Here is a 26340-nt window from a genome sequence, read left to right as displayed (position 1 = left end):
ATTTAAAACTTGTGACAGCAGAGCCAAAAAAACTGCCTTTGCAGAGGCCAGCACTAATTTTCACAGTTCACTGAAGCGACACAGATGCAAGGAAGTTGAAAAGTTTGTCATAGGCGATCTGGCATGACTCCTTCTTGTGACTGGCTCAAAGCCAGCCTTGATATCATTCAGAGGCTCCAAAATAGCATTGCTGAGTAGACGAGAAGTCATGATAATTTTTGTGCCTGGCATTTCAAAAATGTTATCACGGGTGGGAAATGTCTGATCTCCCCGTCTGAGGCGCCTCCTTGTCAATGTTACACACAGTATGGCGCCCGAGTAGGCAGCCGTCGGCAAGTGCTCCTCAAGAGCCTTGCGTTTTTTGTTGTATTTGTCTTTTGTTTGGTCACATGGTGTTGTTGTTACGTCGTGTGGACCCGTTGTGGACTGTTTTCAGCATTTTTGGCCATGATATTCATCAAAGAAGAAGAATCTGTGCTTGGTGGTTGCACCTTCTCAGGGGCACACGTGTGCCAGCACTGATTTTGATTGGAAGGAATTTTGGCGCCATTTGACTGTAGTTGCTGGATAGCTCCGGGGCGCTTGTGTCTTGCACCTGAAATAGGCAGCATTTTCACAGCCCCGCTTTGTTCAGCGAAAAGGTCGGTGCTGATGGACAGTCTGCGGCTGGATGGATGCATGGCTTGAGGAGCCGACGATGAGAAGAAAGGAGCGTCAGGGCAGAGTGCCGATGCGTCTGTGGAACTGGGAGTCGCGGCTTGCTTGGAATTGAAGCGGATTTACATGAGACAGGAGATGAGAGCCAATCTCTTTTTAATCAATGGACGCTACAGCTTCGTGTTTGCTTTCAAACTTAGCTTGTAGCAGACGTATGCACATTTCAGCATGACGTCTTTGATCCACTGGTGAAAAGGACACTTTGATTCGCTCCTCTTTCGTCTATAACTGCTTCAGACAACAAAGTGTGTGCAGGGAAGTGGTTAAGATTGCATGATTGTCTCTGTCTAATGTGTTGTCTTGTATTATTTTGCCATTTTATGTTAACTTTTCTATTGATGGCGGCGCGGGCACCCACAGCGGCTCCTCTTGTTGTCTGTTTAAGAGGGAGGAAATTTCATCAGCTCATTTGACAATAAAGTTGTACTTGATACTTGAGTAGTGCTGTTTACATCTGCCTTTTAGCCGCATAATTTAGAAACGCAAAATCAGCCATTGGATTGCATGCTAAATTAATCTCTTCGCAAGTACTCCACCCACAATGCACACAACAATTATTAATTGCATTTCAACTTTTATATATATATATATATATATATATATATATATATATATATACTGTATATCAATGTAAGGCGATTGTGAACAACCTCTCTTTTCAATGTCAACCTGGCTGCAGACAGTCTGGGTACAGATTTGTCTCGAAATGATTCACACAAATATATTCATGATGTTCACATGTGATTTTTGACATCCACAAATATATGCATGATTCTTACATGTTTTTCAGTCACAAATGTATGTGTGATTTACACATAACCCTTCATTCGTAAATATTCAATTTCTCAGTGTGAATTGTTGAATTTGCATTTGTGGATCAGCGGACTCACACAAATGTTTATTATTTTTTATTTATTTATTTATTTTTACACAAATGTCATGGTGTTTGCTGTCTCCATTGAACAGTAATGAGCCATCTCCCATTTCTCGTTTAAAATTTGGAACTTGAAAAACAGGGAACAAAAAATACTCTTCAGAAGTGCAAGTTTATAAAAAAGGTATACAGCTAAGGAGAGCTTCTGCTGCTGCCGCTTCTTCTTCTGTCATTGCAGCAGCAAACAAAGAGAATTAGAAGAAAGTTTACTGTCTGAAGGAAAAATAAACTCAATGGAAAGTTTCCCGACTTATGTTAAATAAACACATAGTAATCAAAGTTCAGATAAAGGCTCATTGGCCTTTTTTCCATTTCCAATTTTTAAATTAGAAACAGGAGATGGCTAGTTCCCGTGCAGCAGAGACAGCAACACTGGCTTCCAGTGGACGGGGTAGGGATGGCCTTTCCACACCCGTCAATACCTGAGACCCGTGTGTGTCTGAATATTTTGAAACGGCGTTCGTGTCCAAAAATAAATGTCCACTGATCGACAAGTGCCCATTTGACAATTCACACGCATGATAAAATATTTACAGATGATAAGAACTCACGACATAAAATAAATACAGGTGAAAATCGCACGTATATTTAGGGATCTGAAAAACACGTGAAAATTGCAGATGTACTTGTGTGAATAATTTAGAGACAAATCTCTCGCTGTAGACATTTGAGTAAAATGAGGCAAAAGTAAATACAAATAAACACATTCAACATACTGTACAATGTGATGTAGGGCGTGGTTTAGATCAGTGGTTGTCTACGAAACCAGAGATTGATGGTTCAATCCCTGACCATTGTGACCTTGGCGAAGTATCCATGAGCAAGAACCCTCAGTTGCTCCTCATGCTGCATCATCAGTAGGTAAATGAGGGGTTTGGAGTACCAAAGGTAGAAAAGCATAAAATAAGTGAAGGCCCATTTACCATGTACACAACCTGTACACAAAATATAAGAACAAAACATGAACACACACAATAATAATAACTGTGTAAATTTAAATCAGACAAAATCTTCTTGATATTATCAAAGTTCACTTGAGCTTTTGTTACCCAACCTCTCTTTAACTCTTAGTAGATCCAAGAGATGAGAGAGTCTCCCTTGACCAGTGTTAGGCACTAGCATCATAGATGTGATCACAGCACACATGACGTCACTCACCACCAAGCCACGCTTGAAAGTAAACAAGCGACCTCAGGCCTTCAACAAACCATCGTTCGTCTGTTGGCGAACAAAACATGCTACCAAAAGATTGGCCCAAATTTTCCGGTCCCATCGAGTCGTCACTCTCGCTTCACTCTACTTTTTAGTGTTGACTCTTAGTCACAGCTCCTCTGGGATGGACACGGCTCCACGCAAAGGTCCACGCGGTTCTTGCAGCCATCCCATCGCAGACAGTCCAGCAGCACCAACATTCTCTCAGTATTTTGGTGCATCTGGCAAAATTCAAACCTGGGAATACACATCAGTAGATGAGCTTCCTCATCTGTTTACATGTGCATTCAAGTTAGCGCCCAGTTGTGCATTTGCAAACCTTTGGCCCGTACCCCACTGAGGGTCAAACGTTTGTGATGGTAGCAAATGTTGCGGTCTCAGCAAGGCTCGCGAAGGTTCGTTCAAGGTCGTAAACCTTCGCCCAACATTCTCCAGATGTTCTCCAGACGTTCGCCTGTACTTTTCTTGTTGCGAGGGAATTTTGAACCCTCGACAAGAAGAACCATTAAAACTGTCGGCGAACATCTGGCAAACATCTGGAGAAGGTCTGGCGAACGTTCGCACCCTTGAACAAACGCTGACGTGAACGCGCGTTCGCTACCTTTGCTGATACACCCAAACGTTGGGTCCTCAGTGGGATACGAGATTTTGGTAAATTAGGTCCTCGGAAGAAGCGAGGGTATAGCACTGATGCGATGGTCTCTGAGAATGTAAAGATCCTTTGTGGTACTATGATCTTGAAAGGTAAGACAGCACTAATACTGGAGGTCTAAGAAGGTGAAAGCATATGTAAAACCGTACCTACCCGCGTGTCACATCATCGCAGAGTGTGACAGTCTGTTTCCCACAGAATGCCGACAGCAATGAGCAGCGTCTTTTCATAAGTCCTTTCAATCTTCCTGATACATTACTCTAGTAAACAACTGAATGAATCTCTCTCCAGTGGAAACATCCCTGGCAGACTGTTAATTGGGTTTGCACATCAGAGGATTGTAAAGCATTTTCAGCACACCAATATCAACGAAACACCCAGGCTGCTGTGTCATTCACAGCCTTTGTTTTAGACTTTGTATGAGACTCAGACTGACGGGACAGCTGTTCGATTGAATCTGGTTTTCTGACTCAGCAGTTCTACGACGCCCCGGCTTCACCGCTCACATGATGCCAACCGGTATGTCATCAAGTGGATGGAGGGGGGGGGGGGGGGGGTGAACTGGGTGGACCTACCCGCCGCCAGCGACAGCAACATTCAATGGACCGCGATTATCCAGTCCAGTAAACTTGGATTTACGATTAAAAATTCTATGTGAAAGACTGCTTAGAGGTCCAGATGAAGAGAGATGCGAGTAATTGGAGTATCTGTCTGGATGATGAGGGGAGGAGGTGCGGCACTCTTGTTTCCTGGGGGGGGATGGTGTGACATATCAATAGAACACAGACAAGGACAGAGAGGATCATCCTTATGAACTGAAGGGGTGGCGCATTGAGAGGTGCGTGCAGAGTTCCTCGACATAGTTGTTCAATATGACATAGCTTGGACAGATAGGAATGACATAAAGGCTCGTTCGGCGGGGCATGAAATTGGGGAAATACCTCGACAAGTTAGCATTCAGAGGATGTTACTGTAAGCGCAGTGTTCGCGTTCTGTCTTCCAATAGAGAGGCAAAGACGGCATTGATTCATAGCTGCTCTTCTCCCATTGGCTGGAGCTCTCAAAGGGCGGTGCTGTGTCTCATGCTGGTGGGCAAGAAGGGGCAGGCTTTAGGAAGTGTGTGTGTGTGTGTGTGTGTGTGTGTGTGTGTGTGTGTGTGTGTGTGTGTGTGTGTGTTAGGGGCGGTGGGTGGGATAGCTGGAAATGTTTCAGCCGAATAGTTGAAGTCGGCACTCTTCTGCTTTATGCTTGCATGTCCGACTGCCTGCCCGCTTGCCAGCCTGCCTGCCTTGCTCGCTTGCTCGCTCGCTTGCTTGCTGCGTGGCTGAGCGTGAGACAGATACTGAGAAGGGAACCCATGTCGGCATGGACCTCTGGCTGCAGCACTGGGCAGCGTGCGAGGAATGACAACAGTTCACATGGTCATTAACTCCAGTTGCTGAGACAGCCAACAAGCCAGCCGCACTGTAGCTGAAGCCCGGTGCCACACAAGGTGCCTCCTGTGTTGGGGACAGCAGAGGGCCAAGCTCGGGGACCTGCTGAAACGAGGTGGGGGAAAGCATTTTTCAAGAGTTTGCTGCAGTTTGCTGCAGTGTGCTGCGCGGCAGTTCAGGTGGGAGGAGAGGCGGTGTTTTAACTGTGTGAGAGTGTCAGGCTGAAAATGAGAACCTCCCAGTTAGGACCATTACTGTAGTTTCCCGGGGTTGTAATGGGCTTTCTGAACCAACACCTGCCTGAGCGAGAGCGTGGCATTATCACAGCGGTGGATTCACTCTGCCAACAGTGCAAATGTCAGGAGTTGTTTTTTGTTTGCCACAGGGGTTACATATTTTTTCATGTGTGTGTGTGAGGGGGGGGGGGGGCAAATCATTGCTAGTTATAGTTGTGAATGTTTCCTTGTACGTCGTAGCTCGAATATATTTAGCATTGTGTAATTTAAAGCCAGCCAAAATTTTCCTCACCGTTTTTAGTGTGCACAGTCTTTTGTAATTTGTCTTTGGAGTGAGAAGGGGCCATCATTCACATGTCAACTCTGCGCAGTATCTGGGCATCTTGGTGGATGCTAAAAGGCCAGGGTGATATCGTATGTCTGCCAAACTTACCGAGCGATGAAACGATAGGAACGTTTTAATCACGATTATAATGACCGAAACGGTCATGCCATCAGTACAGTGATCCCTCGCTATTTCGCGGTTCGTTTATCGCGGCTTCAGTGCAAAAAAAGTCATATACATGTAGTACAGTACTGTATATGTTGCTCTATGTGACTCGCTGCTGTTTTGCTGACTTTCGCAGCTCCTCGCGGACCGTTTGCGGACTTGTTGCGGACTTAAAAAAAAAAAAATTACATGTAGTACAGTACTGTATATGTTGCTCTATGTGACTCGCTGTTGTTTTGCTGACTTTCGCAGCTTCTCGCGTACCGTTTGCGGACTTGATTTTTTTTATGTTGATTGTATTTTGTTTTTCATAAACTAACCTAACTTGGTTTGTATGTTTAAATCTATTATTATACAGCATTAATTCATGTTAATTACTTCAAAATTTACTTCTACATGCATGTATACCATTAAATTTGGCCTTATAAATATTATGTACATGTACCTACATAATATTGGAGGGGGGGTCGCTACCACGGATTTTTGTTTATCGCGGGTGGTTTTGGTCCCCATTAACTGCGACAAACGAAGGATTACTGTATTATCACCCAATTGCTTAAAGAAATGCGAGAGCAATAACATTCTAGACACACAAACCAAATTCATGACATTTTATTGTAAATATCTTCATCTTGTCTGGTTCATGTCTTCTCCTTTCAGAGATGCCACATGTGGAAATTTTTAACTGTAAAACTACTCTGTCTGAAACTTAGCCATGATCCCATTGCCCTCATAATGTTCAAAGGAGAGACTCTTTCATCTCTCTCGTGTAGTAACAGCTAAGGAAAGGGGGAAGAGAACTAAGATAAGAAAACTTTATTTGTCTCACAATGGAGAAATTCCCAATTTACAGCAGCAAAAAAATGAAAGGGAGAAGTAGAACTACGGTATGTTTTGAATAGAGAGGAAGATCATGTGTGGTTATTATTATTGTATTGTTTTTATTAGTGTGTGTACTGTATTTTCCGCACTAAAAGGCGCACCTAAAAGCCTTCCATTTTCTTAAAAGCTCACAGTGCACCTTAAAATCCGATGTGCCATTACGGTAATATGTCAACCCCAAAATGGCTCCTTGCTAGAGACATGCTTACAACGCAGAGTTCAAACTTAAGGCGATCGGTTTCGCAGTTGAACACGGAAATAGAGCAGCGGCAAGAGAGTTCAACGTTAACGAGTCAATGTTATAACGTGCTGTTGGTTAGGTGAACAGAGTCGCTGGTTTATTCAATTTATTTTGCTGTCATCTTATCATCGCTATATAAATCAGGGTGTAGTGTAGTGTAGTGTAGTGTAGTGTTCTGTTGGCATTTCCTTGAGCACAGCTTCATCTAGTGGATGCATTGTAGATTGCGTCTTATAATGCGGTGCGTCCAATATATGAAAAAAATTACAAAATAGACCATTCATTGAAGGACTCGTGTGGCGATTTGCAACTGGTCCGTCCCCTAAGCAGAGAGCATTGACAAAGCCGAAATGACTGAATCAGCAAAGTAACGAATAGGACAAACTGTCCAAAAAACACTACTGTGAGCTAGTCCCTTTGTGTGTGTGCGTGTGTGTGTGTGTGTGTGTGTGTTGGACTAGTCATGAGAAGCCTACGAAAAGTCACTAAATATCACAAAATGTCTCTGCCAAATGTCTGTGGAGACATAATGTCCTGAAAACTTAACTGAAATGAATTGATGAAGGCACTGCATGTTTTACTGGAAGCGTTGCTTTGAAATTAATATTGTCATGTTCAACAACCACAAAGGCCTGAAAATAGTATGTGTAACTACACCCTAATAACAGGTACATGCCCCAGATGCAGCCCATTTCGGGTTTTAAAATGAAAGCGTGATGGAAAGTGGTAGGTCATCTCATCGAACAAGGACAGAGGCTCTGCCCATATCATTTGGGTCACGAGTTAAGGCTATTATGATGCGCAGTATGCCAATCTGCTGACTCTGTAAAATGCTTCTTGCGTTGCGTCTGAACGTTAGCTTAGTCCTTGTGAAGTCGCACTCACTTGTACTTATGGGACTTGGGAGTCAACTCCAGGAGCCCAGGCTTATGCCAAATGCAATTTAGCACTGTATTAAAGCCACATGGACCATCGCTCTTTCTCTCTGCGTGGAGGAAAGGTGTAAAGGAACAGTTTACAAGCAAACAAGCCACTGACGTCACCTTGAAAGTTAGGCTAGGCTTTCAGAAACATATCGTCATTTTAAGAGAAAACGTGGCCGTCAAAGCGCCTTCATTTTTCCATTGCACACAGAAATGGAACATTTTACCAGTTCGTCTTGAAAATGTGGTCCAGTCGTCGCAGCATTGAAAAACATTGACCTTTTTTTACCTCTTGGCCATGCAAATGACTCCACAGTAGTGGTTTTCCACAATAAAAATAGCAGTAAGTGGAAATGCAGCCACATGATTGCATGGCTATGAGCAACTTTGTCACAGTAATTTGTTTCCAGTACCTACGTATGTAAATCCCAATTCCAGTGAAGTCCTACCATTGCGTAAAATGTAAATGAACACAGAATACAATGATTTGCTCATCATTTTCAACCTATATTCAGCTAAATATCCTACAAAAACAAGGTATTAATGTTCAATCTGATCAATGTTATTTATTTATTTATTTTTAAATAAATAAATTTTGAATAGGATTCCTGCAACCCCCCACCCATACACACACACTCACACAAATGTTTGAGGTACTTTTTCTGCCTCAAGTACCCGCTTATTTACGTGAACACTGTCAGAAAGAAGAAGCCAAGCTAACCACAGCAACAATTGTTCATGCTTTGCATGACAGCAACGCACCGGCCAACTTCCAAGTAGATCTTCCTTGACCAAATAATATTGGACATCAATGCCAAGGTTCACTTTTATTTGGAAGTTGTTCCCAGCAGCGTAATCGCTGACATGACTCATCTCCGACTGTAATAATGTCAACATCACAATGTCATCCTGAAAGGATGTTCAATCGCTAATATAGGGTGCTCAAAAAAGAGTTAATTATGCTGAAATTGGATTGGATGCGCCTTTTGCTAGCATTTATCACCGGCTCCAGCATTAGCGGCTAGCCAGATAGCCACTCAGCAAGCAAGACAGCGAGAGCTGTCAGATCAAAGGCAGTTTTAATAGACGTAAATGACACTTTAATGCTGACAGCCTGACATAGTCACCGTCCCTGTTGATCACTTTTTAACAAGCCAGGCTAACTCAAAAGTGTGTTGTTTTCGCAAAATCGCTCCTGGAGTTGTGATGTCACTTCGTCGCAAAGATCAAAATATGGAGGGAGATTTGTGTGAAATCTCACAAATGTTTTTAGAGAGGGAAATAGTGTGCTACTACGCACACATTAAATTTAAGTAATGGTGATTATCTAAATTGACAGTTCACTATCCTTTCACTCCCACATCAATAACATTACCCGGTCCGCTCATTTCCACCTTCGCAATATAAACCGCCTCCGTCCCTCACTCACTCCTCACACCACTGCTATCCTTGTTCACAGTCTCGTCACTTCCCGTATTGACTACTGTAACTCACTCCTCTTCGGTGTCCATCAAAAATTCCTCCATAAACTTCAACTTGTTCAGAATTCAGCAGCCCGGATCATCACGACAACCCCCTCCTTCCATCATATCACCCCCATCCTCCGACAGCTCCACTGGCTTCCTGTCAAACTTAGAATCAACTTCAAATTACTTCTCTATACATTCAAAGCCATCCATAACCTTGCGCCCCCCTATCTGTCAGATCTTCTTCAAATCTCCATTCCCTCTCGCTCACTCAGGTCCTCATCCTCCCTCCACCTTTTTCTACCCTCTGCCCGTCTCAGTACAATGGGGTGCAGAGCCTTCAGTCGCTCTGCCCCCAAACTCTGGAACTCACTTCCTCCCAACATTCGTAATATTGACTCTCTTTCCATATTCAAAACTCAGCTCAAACCCCACCTATTCAGACTTGCCTACCCGCCTTAAATCTTTCTTTCTTTGTTTATTATTTTATCTGTGTTTTACTATTGCTCTTGGTTGTACAGTGTCCTTGAGTGTTATGAAAGGCGCTTACAAATGTGATGTATTATTATTATTATTATAAATATTAAAACCTGTTGGTCGTTCATTTTTAAGTGGAAATGTTTGCCTTCTGTATTTATACCCAAAATATAGTCTGAAGAGTCCACATTTTAAAATAGTTTTTGGAAATCATGCTTGTTGTGCTATCAGGGCAAAGTTCAACAGGCAGTGTCTTTGATGCCCATGGCAAGGGCAACTTGCACTTTGAAGGCACTGTTATTCCCGAAAGGTTCATTAAGGTTTTGGAGAAACGTGTGCTGCCTTTTTCACGGATGCCCCTGCTGATTTCAGCAAGACAATGCCAAACCACATTCTGCACACAACAGTGTGGCTTTGCAGTACAAGAGTGACGGTACTCGAATGTCCTGCCAGCAGTCCAGACCCATCTCCCATTGAATATGTGTGTCGCCTTATGAAGTGTAGAATATGACAATGGAGACCCCAGACTGTTGAACAGCTGAAGCTGTACATCAAGCAAGAATGGGAAGGAATTCCCCCTTCAAAGCTTCAACAATCAGTGTCTTCAGTTCTCTAGTGTTTGTTGAAATGTTTTTAAAAGTAAAATATGCCCCTGTCCCGGTATTTATTTATTTATTTTTTGCAAAAAACAAAGTTGTCGGTTTGAACATTAAATATCTTTTCTTTAATGGACTTTGTTTTCAGTTGAATCAAAGTTGAAAAGGATTTGCAATTCCTTAGGTACTTCATACTGTTTACTCATTCACCTACTGATGACACACATCAGTAGAAACTGGGGGTTCAGTATCTTGCTCAAGGACACTTGGTCATATTGTCCGGGGATCAAATCCCTAACCTCACGTTTGGGAATCGACCGACCACCCTACCACTGATCCACGGCGCCCGCAAATCATTGTATTCTCTTTGCATTTTCATTTTAAACAACATCCCAACTTCACTGGAATTGAGGTTTGTTTTCTGCCGTCCACACAGGACCGCTGCCATAGTAACTTAGTCACAGAGTTTACAGTGAGCAAAGGTATCTTAGATAGATTGCAGCACACTGTCATAGAGTGCCCATCTACTAGCCTAATAGGTTTCATACTGTATGAGGTATTCAGAGGTCACACATATGACTTTCACACGAGAGACCCCAGTAGCGCTGACTCTCATACAATTAAGCAGCCTAGTAAGATAATGCCCTTGCCAGCTGGCCTTAGTAAGCATCAGTAATCCATAAGGTGCACTACCGTGGTGCATTCGTATAGAGTATGTCTGTCCTGCTTCACAGGTCATTCCGTCTTTCGACGCAGAGATGCACACAAACTCTAAACACTGTCTTTAGCCTTGAAACAGGTTCTCACTGTCCAATGTCCAGCATTATTTGCATCATTCAGTGAATTTGAATGAATATTAATCTGTAATATAATTGAATATTCATCTATAAGAATGCTTTTGACAGATTTGAAGTTCCTATTGTGAGTGTGTTAATCTCTGAGATCAAAACATTGGGTGTGGGACCATCTGGCCCTTCCTGGATTGCTGCATGGTGTCTGAAGACCACTGGTTCAGCTCTGTGTAAACAAAGACAGACACGAGCAAGAGCTAAACTCGGCTAAGCCAAACGAAGTTTATGATGTCTTCAGACCTGAGTCTGAACAACAGAAAACCAAAGTTATCTGCTGGAGTGGGCTGACGCAATCTCAAGTTTTACCTCTTGAATGACAGTTTTTGTGACCCTCAAATGTCCCTCCCAAAACCTAAAACTATGTGATGGATGTGTTCCCAGGCCACAGAGCAATCATTTGAGGAAGAGAAAATGATCGCAATTAGGAAGAGGAGTGGAAATGGCACCATTTCCCTTTCATTCATTCTGACAAAGTAGGGTAGCTTCACTCCAGACTTTTTATGAGTTCTAAAAATAATTGAGGTTTAATTGTTAAAGGTCAACTCTGGCGTGATTTTCACCTGACTATCTCTTCGACGGCGATTGCCTCCCTCCACGGGGAGACGTTGTGAAATTAAATCATGCCTTGGAGAGGGAAACTGGTCTTCAGAACCATTTGCCTTCTCGTTTCATCAGCCGTGATAAGACAAGTGGGACAGGTTCGGTGAGACAATGGCCTGGATTCAAGAGGGTTGGAGCAGCTTATTGTTGGTGGACTATTTCAGGAAAAACTTCCTTCAAGATCCGTACCTGTGTCACCCAGATAAACAGTGATGTTGTTTGTCGTTTGAGAAGTTGATCGACAACAAGCCAAACAAGTACTCAACACTAAGTCGACTTATGCAACAGAAATAGTTGTACAATTCATGCAAGGTGGGAATGATATTATTGTTAATAATGATACAATGGTGAATCACAACACCAAATATGTGAACCGTTAATAAGCACATCGTGTACTCGAATGCATTGTGCATTGAAAGTCATATCTGTTGCTTTGAGTGGAATTTGTGAAAGTGTCAGGTTTGTCAACATGTAATTTGTCAAACACTTTGTGATCGCACAACTGCACACAAGGGGCAAGGTCCCCGTAGAATGGTGCACACTTGCCCCTTGCACGTAAATGGACGTGTCAGTGAGCCGATCTCAAGCTAGCCTGTGTCGTGATCATGTCTAGCACTGGCATCTGCATCTGCCTCAGTCACTCTCTTGCTACTGGACAGCTGCCCAGACTAATTCTGTGCTGGGTGTTTTTTCTTGTTTGATTCCACCATCAAGCCAGCATGGCTATACTGGGGCGAGTCAAATCCAGAGGTTCTCGTCTTGTCCCTCGCCTCACATCACTGAAGGTCTTGCCATTCCCTGCTTTGTCTGTTGAGTAAGCGTTGCATTACCGACTGACTGCTGTCTATTTTAAGTAGCCGCAAGAGATAAAAACATCTCAGATCCCACCAATGTTCTCATTCTGTGTATCTTGCTCTCTCCACTCTAGATTGCTGATAGAAAGTTCCATATGAGACATCCCTACTTGGTGATCCCTGACTAGTTTCGAAGAGTTCCTGAGGCCACCTGGAGTCGCAATAGGACACTCAGATGTAACCCTGTCGACTTCTTCTCCAACACTGAGACATCATCCGTTTTTGGACATCTTGGCGACACTAGGACAACCAACTGAACTCATCTCGGAGCATGCTTCGTCTGCTTTGCCTGCGGTTGCGCTTGAGTCTTGCCGAATGATGAACAATCCACAGTTTAACTGGCAAATACCACGGCAGCAGTGCGATCCCATGCCCTGTTAATGCACAGGACTACCCCAGTCCCTTACCTTGCCTTTCCTGTCCAACAGAGACCAGTCCTATACTATCTGAGTGAAAGTGGTTACGTTTTAGCTGCAACTTCCATCACCTGTTTACTGTTTTTCCTGGAATACATTGTAACCGCTCCCTAGAGGACGGGCCTCCTCCTTGTACTGAGCAGCTCCAACTCAGCCAGCGACGCAGACATGGCTCTCAATATTGCCTCTATACGCGACACAAAATGGCTGACCCTGGAAGTGTGTCGGCAGTTTCAGAGAGGGACTTGCTCACGCAGTGACGAAGAGTGCAAATTTGCCCACCCATCAAAAAGCTGCCAGGTGGAAAATGGGAGAGTGATTGCATGTTTTGACTCTTTAAAGGTAAGCATATTCTCTTACAATAATGTAGTTAGCTGTATCACACAACCTCATAGGACATCCGAACATCGTAAAGTAAGCAGGGTAAAAAGAACAATTTGAATCCAACTAAAACTTACTGCGTTGAAGCTCCTAATGGTCAACTGGTGTATGCTGTCATATGCTCAAATTAGCTCAATGCCGTGCCTCAGTTAGCCGATCATCCTGACCTATGAAGCTGAAGGCCAGAGAGGTCTGTTGTCATGTTCACTGTCACCACAGGTATGCATGTGAAGTTTTATATGCTAAGTTCTTCTCATGTTGCCATACCTGTCCATCATCTGTATGAGGGTGCACTTTTATTCCTGCTTCCTTGTAAACACATGAACACAAACTGACCTATACCTACCCATTTTGTACTGCAATATTTTGCTCTCACAAAATCAAGGAGTGCTGCAGTATGCTATGGGCAACTTGCAGCAAGTAATATGATACCAATCAGGAAAAAGCCCATTCATATCAAGATATATGAGGGGGCTGGGCGATCGGGGGCTGACAGTGACAAATAGCCAAAGAAACTGGGACAGAACCCCAAGACTTGGAGCGGTTATACTGTGGTTGACTGTTAGATACAGTGGATATCAAAAGTGTACACACCCCTGTACAAATGTCAGGTTTTTGTGATATCACAAAAGCCTTTCATGGCTTCGCTGCTTCAGTTTCAGTCTCCATGCCTCGTCTCTGTACAGCTTGCCGAATTTCCGTTCGCAACAAGAACCGGTTTTGATATTTGGTTTCATTCTATAGGAGAGAATAGTAACAAAAAAGCTGACTGTAACTGTCGTGATTCTAAGTTCATGTTAATATAAAATAATGTACCTTTTTACATGATGTTGAAATGATAATTCAGGCTATTGTCCCTCCTGATGTTACATTTTGTATTGAGTGGCAAGAAGTGGTTAATGTTGATGAGGAGTTATGCCAATTTGAGGAAAGCACCGAAAGCGTGAGGTGCATATGGCAAGAGCTTCGATTTATTCAAATTACTGCTAAATTCCTGTTTTGAAGGCAAAACGGTATGTGGCCATAACTAGTATGTGTTTTTGTTGTTGTTGTTAAGATGCATGTAGGCATGTTATACATTGTGTAACTGTACAGTGATCCCTTACGTATCGCGGTTAATAGGGAGTGAAACCGGCCACGATAAGTAATAAACCACGAAGTAGGGTTTGCCGCTCCCCTAGAAATTTTTGTGAAAGTTTTTGTGGATACCAGCATGTTTGAAATATGAAAACAGTATTTATACTTTACATATTTGAGACAGAGACTATAGCAGTACATGTATTTACTTAAACCTGTAATTATAAAACCTTATACAGTAATTAATATTCATCAGCATTGCCTCCTGAGAGAGGTGAAGAGGCTTGTGTTGGTGGCGTAGAAGGCGGCTCTCATTTGACGCTCTGACGGTGTCGTCGCCGTGAGCCTCCAGCTAGCTCCTGGGCTGCTATCCTCGCTCAGCCGATGAGTTTATAAGACAATTAATCGGTATTGCGGAGGAGGAAGTGAAAGGGCAAAGTGCTGCTGCTGTGGGACGAGCCCATTCACCCCCCACCCCTCTCTCTTTCGTTCTCTCTCTGCCGTGCACGTAGCAACCCTAACACTAAGAAACAGAATGCCAGACAGTCAACAGCCTGATGAGACACAAGGAAAGGTGCTGGGTGGGGCTGCAAAGATGCCAATCAGCTCACGGGATAAATCTATTCGTGCTGTCATGGGTCGACGTTGCGCCAGGAACCAATCATGAACCTTGAATGAGTGCCGTTCCATCGTATAGTACAGGCATGTCATCTTAATCTAACTTGGACACTTTCAGTTATGGTTTTTATGGTTGTGGAGTGTTTCAAACGTGTACATTCAGCAAGGGACAGAACAAATGTTTGATTGGCTAAATCAAATTCTATAGAATGATGACAGCCTTTGGATGTATTTTCATTCTGCCTGCCAGGTTCACAATATTTATTTTTATTGATCGTAGAACTGTTCGTCCTTACTGTTTTATTTGAAAACAATAAAGCAAGGACATTTTTTTACATCCATCCATCCATCCTCCGATCCGCTTATCCTCACAAGGGTCGCAGGGGATGCTGGAGCCTATCCCAGCCGTCTTCGGGCAGTGGGGGGGACACCGTGAACCAGTTGCCAGCCAATCACAGGGCGCACACAGACAAAGAACCATTTGTGCTCACACTCACACCTAGGGACAATTTGGAGTGTTCAATAAGACTGCCATGCATGTTTTTGGAATGTGGAAGGAAATCGGAGTACCTGGAGAAAAGCCACGCAGGCCCGGGGAGAACATGTAAACTCCACACAAGGAGGCCGGAGCTGGAATTAAACCCGGTACCTCTGCACTGTGAGGTTGACGCGCTAACCACTGGACCATCGGGCCACCCCATTTTTTTGCATTTGTTTATAAATTGTTAGGGCGGCCCGGTAGTCCAGTGGTTAGCACGTCGGCTTCACAGTGCAGAGGTTCCGGGTTCAATTCCAGCTCCGGCCTCCCTGTGTGGAGTTTGCATGTTCTCCCCGGGCCTGCGTGGGTTTTCTCCGGGTACTCCGGTTTCCTCCCACGTTCCAAAAACATGCATGGCAGGCTGATTGAACACTCTAAATTGTCCCTAGGTGTAAGTGTGCGCGTGCATGGTTGTTCGTCTCTGTGTGCCCTGCGATTGGCTGGCAACTGGTTCAGGGTGTCCCCCGCCTACTGCCCGAAGATGGCTGGGATAGGCTCCAGCACCCCCGCGACCCTAGTGAGGATTAAGCGGTTCGGAAAATGGATGGATGGATGGATATAAATTGTTAAAAATATATATATATATTTCCTCCCACATTCCAAAAACATGCATGGCAGGCTGATTGAACACTCTAAATTGTCTCTAGGTCTGAGTGTGAGCGTGGATGGTTGTTCGTCTGTGTGTGCCCTGCAATTGGCTGGCAACCGGTTCAGGGTGTCCCCCGCCTACTGCCGGAACACAGCTGGGATAGGCTCCCGCACCCCCCGCGACCCTTGTGAGGATGAAGCGGATCGGAAAATGGATGGATGGATGGATTTCAAAATCGCGAAATTGACGGACGGTCCACAAGACACCAAAGTTTGATTTTAATGCAGTGGTACCGTGACTTACATTTCATGAAGAACCAATAATTTCTTTACAATAATATTACAACCACAGTACTTTTTTTTCTTAAATAAAAATGGAAGTTACTTGTTTGTTTTTTGATGGCCAATTGAAAATGGAAAGAACGAATGATAATTTCTCCCACCTCTCATTAGTGCCATTCTACTTCCATGATTTTACCCAAAGGGCCATTTAGTGTACATGAACCTATTGCTTCTGCTCTTAGACCCCTGTTCCATGTTTAAAAAGATGGGTTGGGCTGCATTCCTTTATGTAATCCTCTTGCAATGGACCACACCCTTTGTAAGCAAACGTGGTGGGGAACGTGTGTATGTGCAGTCCGGTATGAGCCAGTGGATCCCTGAGGTCATTTGCACAGACACAATGAGGTACTCACGAGGCTGAGTGAGATCCTACCTCGTCCATTGCACGAATGGTCCTCCTCATTTGCAGACAAAAGCCCCTGTTGGCTCATTTCAACAAATTTCGACATCTGAGAATTGGGTAGAGTAGAAGGAAGTTGACCACTATGACCTCTGCAGTCCTTCATCACTCCCAAGTGCAAGCTTCTGACCTTTCGGCATGCTAAATCCCCAACTTTTCCCCATCTTTCTTTTTCTCAATCATTTTTTAACGATTTAAGTTCCAAGGATCCATTCAGGGCTCAACGCTGATCCAATACACAACATGCACGGGAAAAAAAACATGGTGGGTTGAATTTACACAATTCTATGTCGCTAAGTGGTTACACAAAATAAAATTAGCTGGATCCAGAGATACATTTTTTAAAGTAGACTATGCATCGACTTAAAAACGTTTCTGGAAAAAAAAAAAGTAAATTCAACACAAATTTAATAAATTCAACAAACATTTTTTTCAATGTAATCTAAAATAATTCTGTTATTTTAAGATGTTTGTTGATTTAAACAATTTAAAAAAATCCATCCATCCAGTCCATCCATCCATCCATTTTCTGAACTGCTTAATCCTCACTAGGGTCGCGGGGGGTGCTGGAGTCTATCCCAGCCGTCTTCGGGCAGTAGGCGGGGGACACCCTGAACCGGTTGCCAGCCAATCGCAGGGGCTGTCCAGTTATTTCCTTAAAAACACGAATGGTCGGCTTTCTGCAGCCATCCTGCCTCAGGATTATTAAGATGCACCACGATATGTGGCTATCTTAGCTATTTACTAGTCACTCTTCTTTTCTGATGAGATGAAGCTTGTGAGTGCTCAGTGATGTTCTGTTGTAGACTTTAGAAGTGACAAAATACAGGGTTTAACACATTTGTTCGACCACCACCCACAAAACTTTCAATGATTAATCAAGCAAACCATAACCTAATTGGTTGCTTGCCATCGTAATCTTTTTCAGAAGTCTTTCACCTCAGCACTCTCAGTTAGGTTGGTACCGATTGCAAACCCCGACCCCCTCCAAAAACAAATAGTAGAATCAATTTCACTGACTAATCCACAGTGCAAAACCACCTGCAACATCCTCACAGTAACCCTGTTAGAGTGGGCATTAAAGTTATAGGGCAAAGATTCATCAAATCATAACGCCATCAATTTCAAAACCAAGTTGAACATCCTCATGAGGGTTGTGGGCGTGCTGGAGCCTCTCCCAGCTGTCTTCGGGCAGTAGGCGGGGTCCACCCTGAACTGGATGCCAGCCAATCGCCTGACCAGCAGACAATGCCATAATGGATGGCCGAAGCCACCACCGAGTTATAGAAAGTCTTAAGTTGTGACCCCTGAACCCCAAAAGACCTCAGTTTCCTGAGTAGGAAGAGTCGGCTCTGTCCTTTCCTAATCAGGGCGTCCGTGTTACTAGACCAGTCCAGTTTATTTTTTAGAAGAACACCCAGGTACTTGTAGGAGGTCACCCTCTCTATGCCCGTACCCTGGATGTTCATCAGGGCAGGTGAGGACTGTTTCCTGCAGAAATCCACAACCAACTCCTTAGTTTTCCTAGGGTTGATCTGGAGGTGATTCTGCTGGCACCAGTCCACAAAGTCCTTTGTCAGTCTCTTGTACTCCCGATCGTCTCCCTCTATGTGTCCATTGCCGGCTTGATGAGAAGGAATATAGTGTAGGTCGCCTCCTTAGCTGTTTAATGTGTTGGGAGAGAATCCGCACAGAAATCTGCCCATCTGCTGTACCAGTATCTCACCTGGTTTCAGTCCACCCACTAGCTCTGAGTCATCCTCTTTTTCCATCACTCTGCAACCCACGGTACTGACAAAGAACTCGTTTTTTTGGGATGTAAAACATGATTAGTTTCAATCCGCTGTCCAGACTGCGGACGATCCTCACACTTGGTGAGTTGAAGGCAGCCGCACAGAAACTCTTTCTACTGCTGTATTGTCTCTGCTGCATACACCGTAGAGATATGTGGGGAGCTGGGCAGGAGCCTCAATGTATGTATCAACTTTGTCACGTAGCAAGGTGGTGGTGGACCCCAAAAAGCAGGCAGGAGGGAGGGGCAGGGTGTATTTGAAGAAGTCTATTGATAAAACACAGAAAACTAAATCCAAAACAAAGTCCAAAGTAACAAACAAAAACCATGACTTAAACAAAAACTATTAATAACCAAAACTCTACTAGAACAAACATGACAGCAGCAAAGGAACAGCAAACAAACAACCATGACAGTAGCAAGAGCAACAACGACCCGACACTGAGTGTTCGGGCTGGGAGTCCTTTTAAGGCCCTAATTACCTACGACCAACAGGTGTGCAGCTGCCGGGGGAGCCCTACAGTGCCACCTGTTGGTCCCTAAACCGAATCATGACAAACTTAAGTGCTGCTTGGATTCGTAATTGATGTTGAGTCTTGTCATTTTCGTCGACAACCTTGGGTTGTCCTCATCAAATTTCTGCATCTCAGTTTGGCGTTTATTTGTCTGCTTTTCTCTCTAGCTGGGCAGGAGCCTCAATGTATGTATCAACTTAAGTGCTGCTTGGATTCGTAATTGATGTTGAGTCTTGTCATTTTCGTCGACAACCTTGGGTTGTCCTCATCAAATTTCTGCATCTCAGTTTGGCGTTTATTTGTCTGCTTTTCTCTCTACTATTTGGTACTGGCAACTCCTACCATCATGCATGGAAAAATCAGCAGATCTGGCCACGCATCTTTCAGAGGTCAGAGATGCGTACAAATACCAGTTTGTAGGTTCCTCTCAATGCACCCTGGCATAAGGCTTTTGTTGCATGGACCATCATGATTAGTGTCTTCCCTGAAAATATGTTGACTGCTCCCCAAAGACTTGTTTTGTGTCTCCTTTCAGTGTAAAAAAGGGACACATTTGCAGAGACACAAGATTCCCACATGCATGCAGACAGTATTACGTAGTTACAAACAATTCAACAGACAGGCAACTGTCCCCAGGGGCCGTCACTTATAATGAGACAGATTTCCTCTTAATTGGCTCCTTGTAATGAGGCAACAAAAGCAATCTTTTGGGGCCTGCTACCAAAATAGATTCTTATCCATTTCTGGTCTAAGTAGTCTACAGGCTGGAGTGAACCCCGGCCTAGCATGACATCACAGTCTCATGTGGAAATGTGTCAGAAGTAATATTAACGATTATTATTTTATTCCTAGTGCTACAGAGTAGAGAAGATAAACACAAAGATGAGAATGCATTGCTCTCAACATGACAGTTCACTTGATAGATGCAGCACTTTTAGGAACACTGGACCTGTACCTCCACTTGACCTACAAGTTAAAGGGACAGTGCAACAGTGTTTGCACTGATGGTTAAAATGACTTCATTTGAATACTATTTATACTATATATTATACTATGTAACTTGATCGTTCCCTTCAATTGGAGACTCACTCCACTGTGTACTAAAGTCTTGATTCGCATACTGTACAGAGAACTCGAACACAAAAAACTCAAGATGGGCCCCAACCTGAATGCAACTACTGGAATTTGTAGCTTCCTTCAATTTCACTGCCACTTATACTGGACATGCTGTGTATACGAATGAATGTTATTTTTAACCAGCGTTCCTCTAAGAATTTCCTTTCCTTTGAAGAATCAGGAACATAAAGGTTATGCCATGGCTGAAAAGTAGGATCAATATGTTTACTTGCGTGCAGTGGTATTCAAATAAATCCCAGCCTGAAGCTCAAAGGCTGTTTGAGTCACTGGACCCTGCTGTATTGATCGTGTCTCTTCCACTAAAGGGCACTTGAGGGCAATCCTATTGCAGGACTTATCAAAATATGCAAACGTGTTAACCCTATTCCGGTACTGTTAACCTATTCTTGTTTTTATGAAAAGAACTGATCCATGTATCAGTTTTCTTTCCAGCTTGTCCTCATGAGGTAACTATAGCCTATACCAGCTTACTTCGGGTTGTCAGTCAGTCACAGAACGCCTACAAACAACCAACCACTGATACTTTGGAGTATTTGACCTCATGCAGTTTAAATTTTTTTCGCATTATTTGTCTTCACTAATCGGAAGCTAAGAGAAGTCCCACGACACTGCTTCTAAGTGTGCCTTCCATTTTGAGTTATCAAATATGGCTGATAAAGAGCTACCTTCGTGCAACTGTTACTGAAGCTGCACTTGATGCAGTTTGTTTTCTTCGACTGCACGTACGCCCCGGGGTGCCTTCAACCCACAAGAGCAACATCCTTGGGGACCTATCACAGCCGTCAAACAACAACCTGATCAAGGCGAGGCTCTATTCCCCTTTGGGCATGAAAGGGTGAATGGCAGTCAACAACATCTGAACATTTGTATTTTTTGAGTCCCCAGCAGACTCTTCATGCTTAAGTTGAAAAAAAAGGAGGAGGGGGGGGGGGGGGGTGAGAGAGAGTGAGAGAAACATAGAATTCTGAGGTCCAACAGAAATCAATAGCTAGACTGCCCCCGTACACCTCAGTATACCTCAGTTCAGTACGCAGGGAATTATCTGTGTGTACTCATTAAAATGATGTGTGTGACAAGCATAAAATGGTACAATGTGAGAACCGGAAATGAAAATTGTGGAACTATTTTCGTACCCAACGCAAGTCTCAAGCTAAGCGCATAGGTGGAGTTTTCTTTCTGTTGGTATTTTCCTCCGCACAGGTGAAAGAGTGCATTTGCGCCATCATGGGTATTGTGAAACGGAATGTAGCTAATTGCCGGCCAGTCCAAGCGACTCCCCTAATTCACGTTAAAATCAGGCCGATCGAAGCGCATGCAGTGCTTGACATTGCAGAAGCAGAAATTGACGTGCTGGGGACCATGAATGAGATTGCTGCACACAAAGTGCATTTCTTCGGGTAAACTGCAAGATCTTCTCTTGAAAATGATGTCGTCAGCCACACTCCTGACATTTGGAGGCTGGACCCCGGATCGTGCTCCATGTGACCCACCCATAGCGGTGTCGCACGATCGGGGGGCTGCTATTAAAACATTTTAAAGATGATAATGATCATAATTGGTCATTTAATCGATTTCTCCAGTGATTCAGAGTGACTATCCCACGTAGTTGTCATATGCATGAATAAAGTAGGATGGCATTCACAAAGCGCCAAATCTGTTTTCCTGCGCCTCGATCAAATCCACCAAAAATTGCATTACCCTAACTGCGCCTGCACTTAGACCTTCTCTCAGTGTGTCTAAAAATCCAGTCGATTGTTTTTGTCATCAAATTGCCAGGGGTTCTGCATCACCGTTCGCCGGAATGGCGAAATTCAAACTACAAGTCAAAGTTTTCCACTTGCAGTCTCTTGCACTTTCCTATCATTCTCTGCCACGCCTTCATGCACTCCTGGCCAGTGGCGTGCAGAGTGGGGTCATCCACAGCCCCTGAATGAATACATTATGGATATTCAAAAATATGCAGCAAAGTAAGTAGTCTGTCTGTAGGGTAATAGTAGTAATAATTTTGCCCCCCCCCCCTCATGCATTTCATGTGACCCCCCCCCCCCCCCCCCCCCAAGACTGAGGTCTGTCCTGTCGGAAAGAGCAAAAAAGATGGATTGTACAGTATGTCAGACATATCGTCAGTTTGTTCGGCTCAGCACTCATGTCTGATTTTGTCTTTGAACACCTCTTTGATTCTCCAGTCCGCATCTCCCCCCTACCAGCTTGTTTGTGACGACCAAGTGAACATTGATTACTAAAAATAAATGTGTGTAATTTAACTTACCCGGTGTTTGTATTCTCCATCGTCGACATTGTTCTTCCGTCGCAGTGTCTGCTAAAACTGTGCTCTGCTACATGAACTACAGGTTTAATTTTTTTTTTGTAAACATTTAAAATTGTTCGCACTTTAGTTTGTACTTTTCACGAGGAAATTTAGGTTTTGAGAATTATAAGTAATGTGGAGGATATGCAGTTGAAATCATTCCTAGATTTTTGATAGTTGATTGAAGAACCACACTACTATATTTAAATGTGACCTCGTTTTGTGCCTTTAGAGGCAATGCCTGTGATAGTTTTAATAAAGACATGCTGATGATAAACTGAAGTAAATTGCACCATTTTTTGGGGGAAATGGGAGGTTGCTTTTTAAAGTGATAGTTGATTCAACATAAATAGACCCCTAATGTAATATCCTTATTTGTCGGTGAATGATGACCTTACTCGATGATTTTACTTGTCCCAGACTATTTGACCTCAAAATGAGGCTGTATGTGGCCTCTTCACAATTGCAATGAGTTTGACTTACCTGCATTCTTGGTTACTTTCTCTCTCTTGTGAATTATGAACCGATACCTCTTTAAACTTTCTTTTGTCAGCAACCAAAGCTTTAATCTCTAAAGTGGGGGAGTAAGCATCCATGCCTGGGCCCCTATCTGCTGAGTGTGTTCCAAAGAGGCTTTGATGCACAGATCTGCGCTCTTCCTTCCATCTCATTATCTTTCTTCATCTGTCCTATGGATTGAAAAAACTTCTCAACATGCCCTGACATGCGTTTGAATGAGGCACCAAGATCCAAATGTTCTAGCTTTGTCTATTTCTTTTTATTCTCATCTGCATTTGTAGTAGGTTTTGGTTTTATTTTTAGAGCGCTCCAGTACTCACTGCCTTGAATGTCAGGAGTGACTGAAACTGTTGCAAAATTAGCAGAAGGCCCGCTGTTCTCTCTTGGGATTGTGTCACGGTTCCTTTTAAAGTAGGACAAAGAAAAATGTGAGTACCGGTAACCTATTTCGATGAATTCTCACCGATTTAGCTTGTTACAGTTCCTGTATGACAAAGGAATTATGCCACATTTATTCTTGCAGCAAACATCACACTCGAGGTCTGCAGATCTTTACCTGGGACTGGTTTGTCAAGCCCATCAAGGGGATTCCTAGATAATGAGCCTGTGTTCTGGACCGTATTGTGTGCATGCAGATTAGAGAAGCTCGGATGGTGGGTTCCATGTCTCAGCAGGTCACAGATGATCAGATTAACTAAAGCAGGGCTCCATCCTTGAGTTGGATTAGAGATGACCAACTCTTCAAAACTGGCGGCCCATGACCTTCCCCGAGTATCACTGTGTTATTTCCAAAGGAAATAGTGATTTGAATCAGTCTTTGTCTGTGGTTCAAGCCTTTTTAACAGCAAAGGTGCAAAATAGGTTATGCACACGGCTTGGCATGTTGACGTTTTTTCTTTGTTGCTGTTGTTGTTTTCTGCAGGTTTAAAATTGTACAAATCCTTGTAAAATCAGATAGTCTACTGTCAATATTCATAGATTATTGTCGCCCTCAATGGGAGCAGAGTGAATTACAGGAGGCTTGTGTTTCCAAACACCTGCTTTTACTTTGGAAAACAATGTTCGGGGGGGGGGGGGGGGGGTTGTGCCTATTTTCTCACATGCTACAGACTAAACCACAGACAGAGTCATAATTATTTTTTGGGTGCATTTTCTACAATGCCAATTTGAAATGATGTCCTGTTTTATGAATAAATGGATGGAAATGAAAAAGTTTGTTTTTTAATGTCCAAAATGAGTGAGAGATTATTTGATAATTTAAGTAATTGGTAGTTGCAGCCTTATTCCATTTCGATAAATAGTTTTCAAATAAGTGGATGTTTTGGCTTTTTAAAATGATTTGGGCACTGTATGGTTGAGATCAAGTAACACATATTGTGAGTGCTTGTTTTACCATTTTGATAAATGTGGATGTTTCATTTGTTGGACTAAACTGTCTTTATTTTGGAAATTTACAAGGAGTAACCATTTGTTTCCATTCGGAACACAGGGCAAATTCAAATTTGCTGAGGTGTTCTAGGATGTCCAGGGTAAAACGGCTACGACGAAGATGAATGCTACTAGGTACTAGCGAGCACTTAGTAGCAAACACCTTGCCATTATTCGACAATTCCTGACCACTTGCTCAAGATTTCAAGAGAAGTTAAACCAAATGGCCACGCTAACTTTCCCAAAAGATGAAATCAGCACCACAAACAGGCATTTCTGATTACATCCTCGGTCCAGTCTGTGTTGAATGGCTTGCAGCCACAGGCTCCTCCGGTGTTTTTCTCTTGGAATCGAGGAGAAAAAAAAACAAAAAATCACTTTCCACTCCAATTCATACACCCATACACACAACAGCGAGGCATGCTGTTATTCTTTGAAACTATTCCCAAACTATAAAAAAAAGTGACACTATGAAAAGCAACTCTTGAAATGTACACGTGTGTCTTTTGTTTTTTTGTAACTGATGCGTACGCTGCTTTTGAAGACGTATAACAGAAAAGGTTGTACATAGTCAATGCAGTCTACTCAAGCAAAGCTGCTGTGTTCACCCGCGCAAACATACACACCCAAGTCAAACGGGGCGTGTTTCCATCAGTCGTCAGTAAACCGGGCGTCCGTCAGTGATGGACTGTGACATCCATTGGTACTTGTCCCGGTTAGTGACAGTCACACTGAAGGACGAAAACCCCAAGTTTTCCGTCATTCGTCAGCAAATTGGGCGGCCGTCAATGACTGACTTACGTCCTTTCCGTCAGTACTGACGGAATGCCCACCTCTGGTCAATAGCATTTCCGTCTGAGCTCATCGAAGGTCACCAGAGAACAGTGAGAAAGAAATGTTTTGTTCTTTGCCGTTCTTGAATGTTTTTGGCAGTATTTTGGGTCATTATCATGTCAGTGACTCATGACTTTTGACTGAGACCAAACTCTTTGAGAAACTCTGCGGCACATCTTGTTATTTTGTGACAGAATGCCTTGATCGTCTTGAGATTTCAATGTACCTTGCAATTCAAAGACACCCTGTGCCAGATTGCCCAGGATTTTATTTTCAAGTGTATTTACATCCAGATCAGATACACAAGATAGTTTATTTGTAATGAGACATTGTAGGTGAGTAAAAGTATTGATTGACATTTATCCATCCGTTTATTTGCTATACTGCATGTGTATGAGGTCAGGGGTAAAATCAAGTTTTTCCACATTAAACTCATCCACATTTACACACAGTCCACCTTTCCAAACTGCTTCCACAACCTTAAAAGCTTCGAATTGCCCAATCCCTTACTGATACGTCAATTGATTAAGATTTGTGTCCAATGATTTTTGTCATCTCTGTAATGTATGAAAAACCTACGCCAGGGGTGGGCAATTCATTTTCCAAATGTGAGAAATGGGAGCAGTTGTCAAGGGCCGCACTAACATGCTAACCTCAATAGTGTTCCATTTTCATTTAATGCTTCTGTCCATCCATTTCCTGAACCGCTTCTCCTAATCAGGGTCTCAGGCGTGCTGGAGACAATCCCGGCTGTCATTGGGCGAAGGGTGGGGTGCACCCTGAACTGGTCTCCAGACCATTCAATTGAATGCTTTTACAGTACACAGTATAAAGAACAAATTGGTTGATTTCAATGAGCTGCTATTTGCCCTACTTTATTATA

General features: G+C 43.3%; 1 protein-coding gene and 1 long non-coding RNA gene across 9 annotated transcripts in view; one reads left to right on the top strand and one right to left on the bottom strand.

The window, feature by feature from the left end:
• Positions 1-2367: 2367 nt before the first annotated feature.
• On the bottom strand, positions 2368-3853 carry LOC147211553 (uncharacterized). Of its 2 annotated transcripts, none has more exons than XR_015102777.1 (3): positions 3669-3853; positions 2810-3100; positions 2368-2497 (listed from the first exon to the last, which is right to left on the bottom strand). It is a non-coding gene; the product is annotated as an uncharacterized LOC147211553 (long non-coding RNA). The 2 variants fall into 2 exon arrangements; XR_015102775.1 differs by having other exon boundaries at positions 2385-2586.
• Positions 3854-4076: 223 nt separating this feature from the next.
• The window catches only part of LOC147211552 (muscleblind-like protein 2a), a 45081-nt gene continuing 22817 nt past the window's right edge, over positions 4077-26340 (top strand). For 3 of the 7 annotated variants that reach the window (XM_086128472.1, XM_086128497.1, XM_086128479.1), the window contains exons 1-2: positions 4077-5063; positions 12639-13322. In XM_086128472.1, coding sequence (XP_085984598.1) covers positions 13149-13322 — 174 coding nt within the window. In that variant the 5' untranslated portion in view covers positions 4077-5063; positions 12639-13148. The remainder of the gene's footprint in view (positions 5064-12638; positions 13323-26340) is intronic. The other 4 variants (XM_086128515.1, XM_086128505.1, XM_086128465.1 and 1 more) reach the window with 3 other exon arrangements.

This window comes from Hippocampus guttulatus, chromosome 1 (assembly GCF_054856545.1).
Source record: "Hippocampus guttulatus isolate MCC_2025c chromosome 1, RoL_Hgut_1.0, whole genome shotgun sequence".
Classification (NCBI taxonomy): domain Eukaryota; kingdom Metazoa; phylum Chordata; class Actinopteri; order Syngnathiformes; family Syngnathidae; genus Hippocampus; species Hippocampus guttulatus.
Note: the sequence above shows the minus strand (reverse complement) of the source record. Positions and strands in the feature narration are given on the sequence as shown.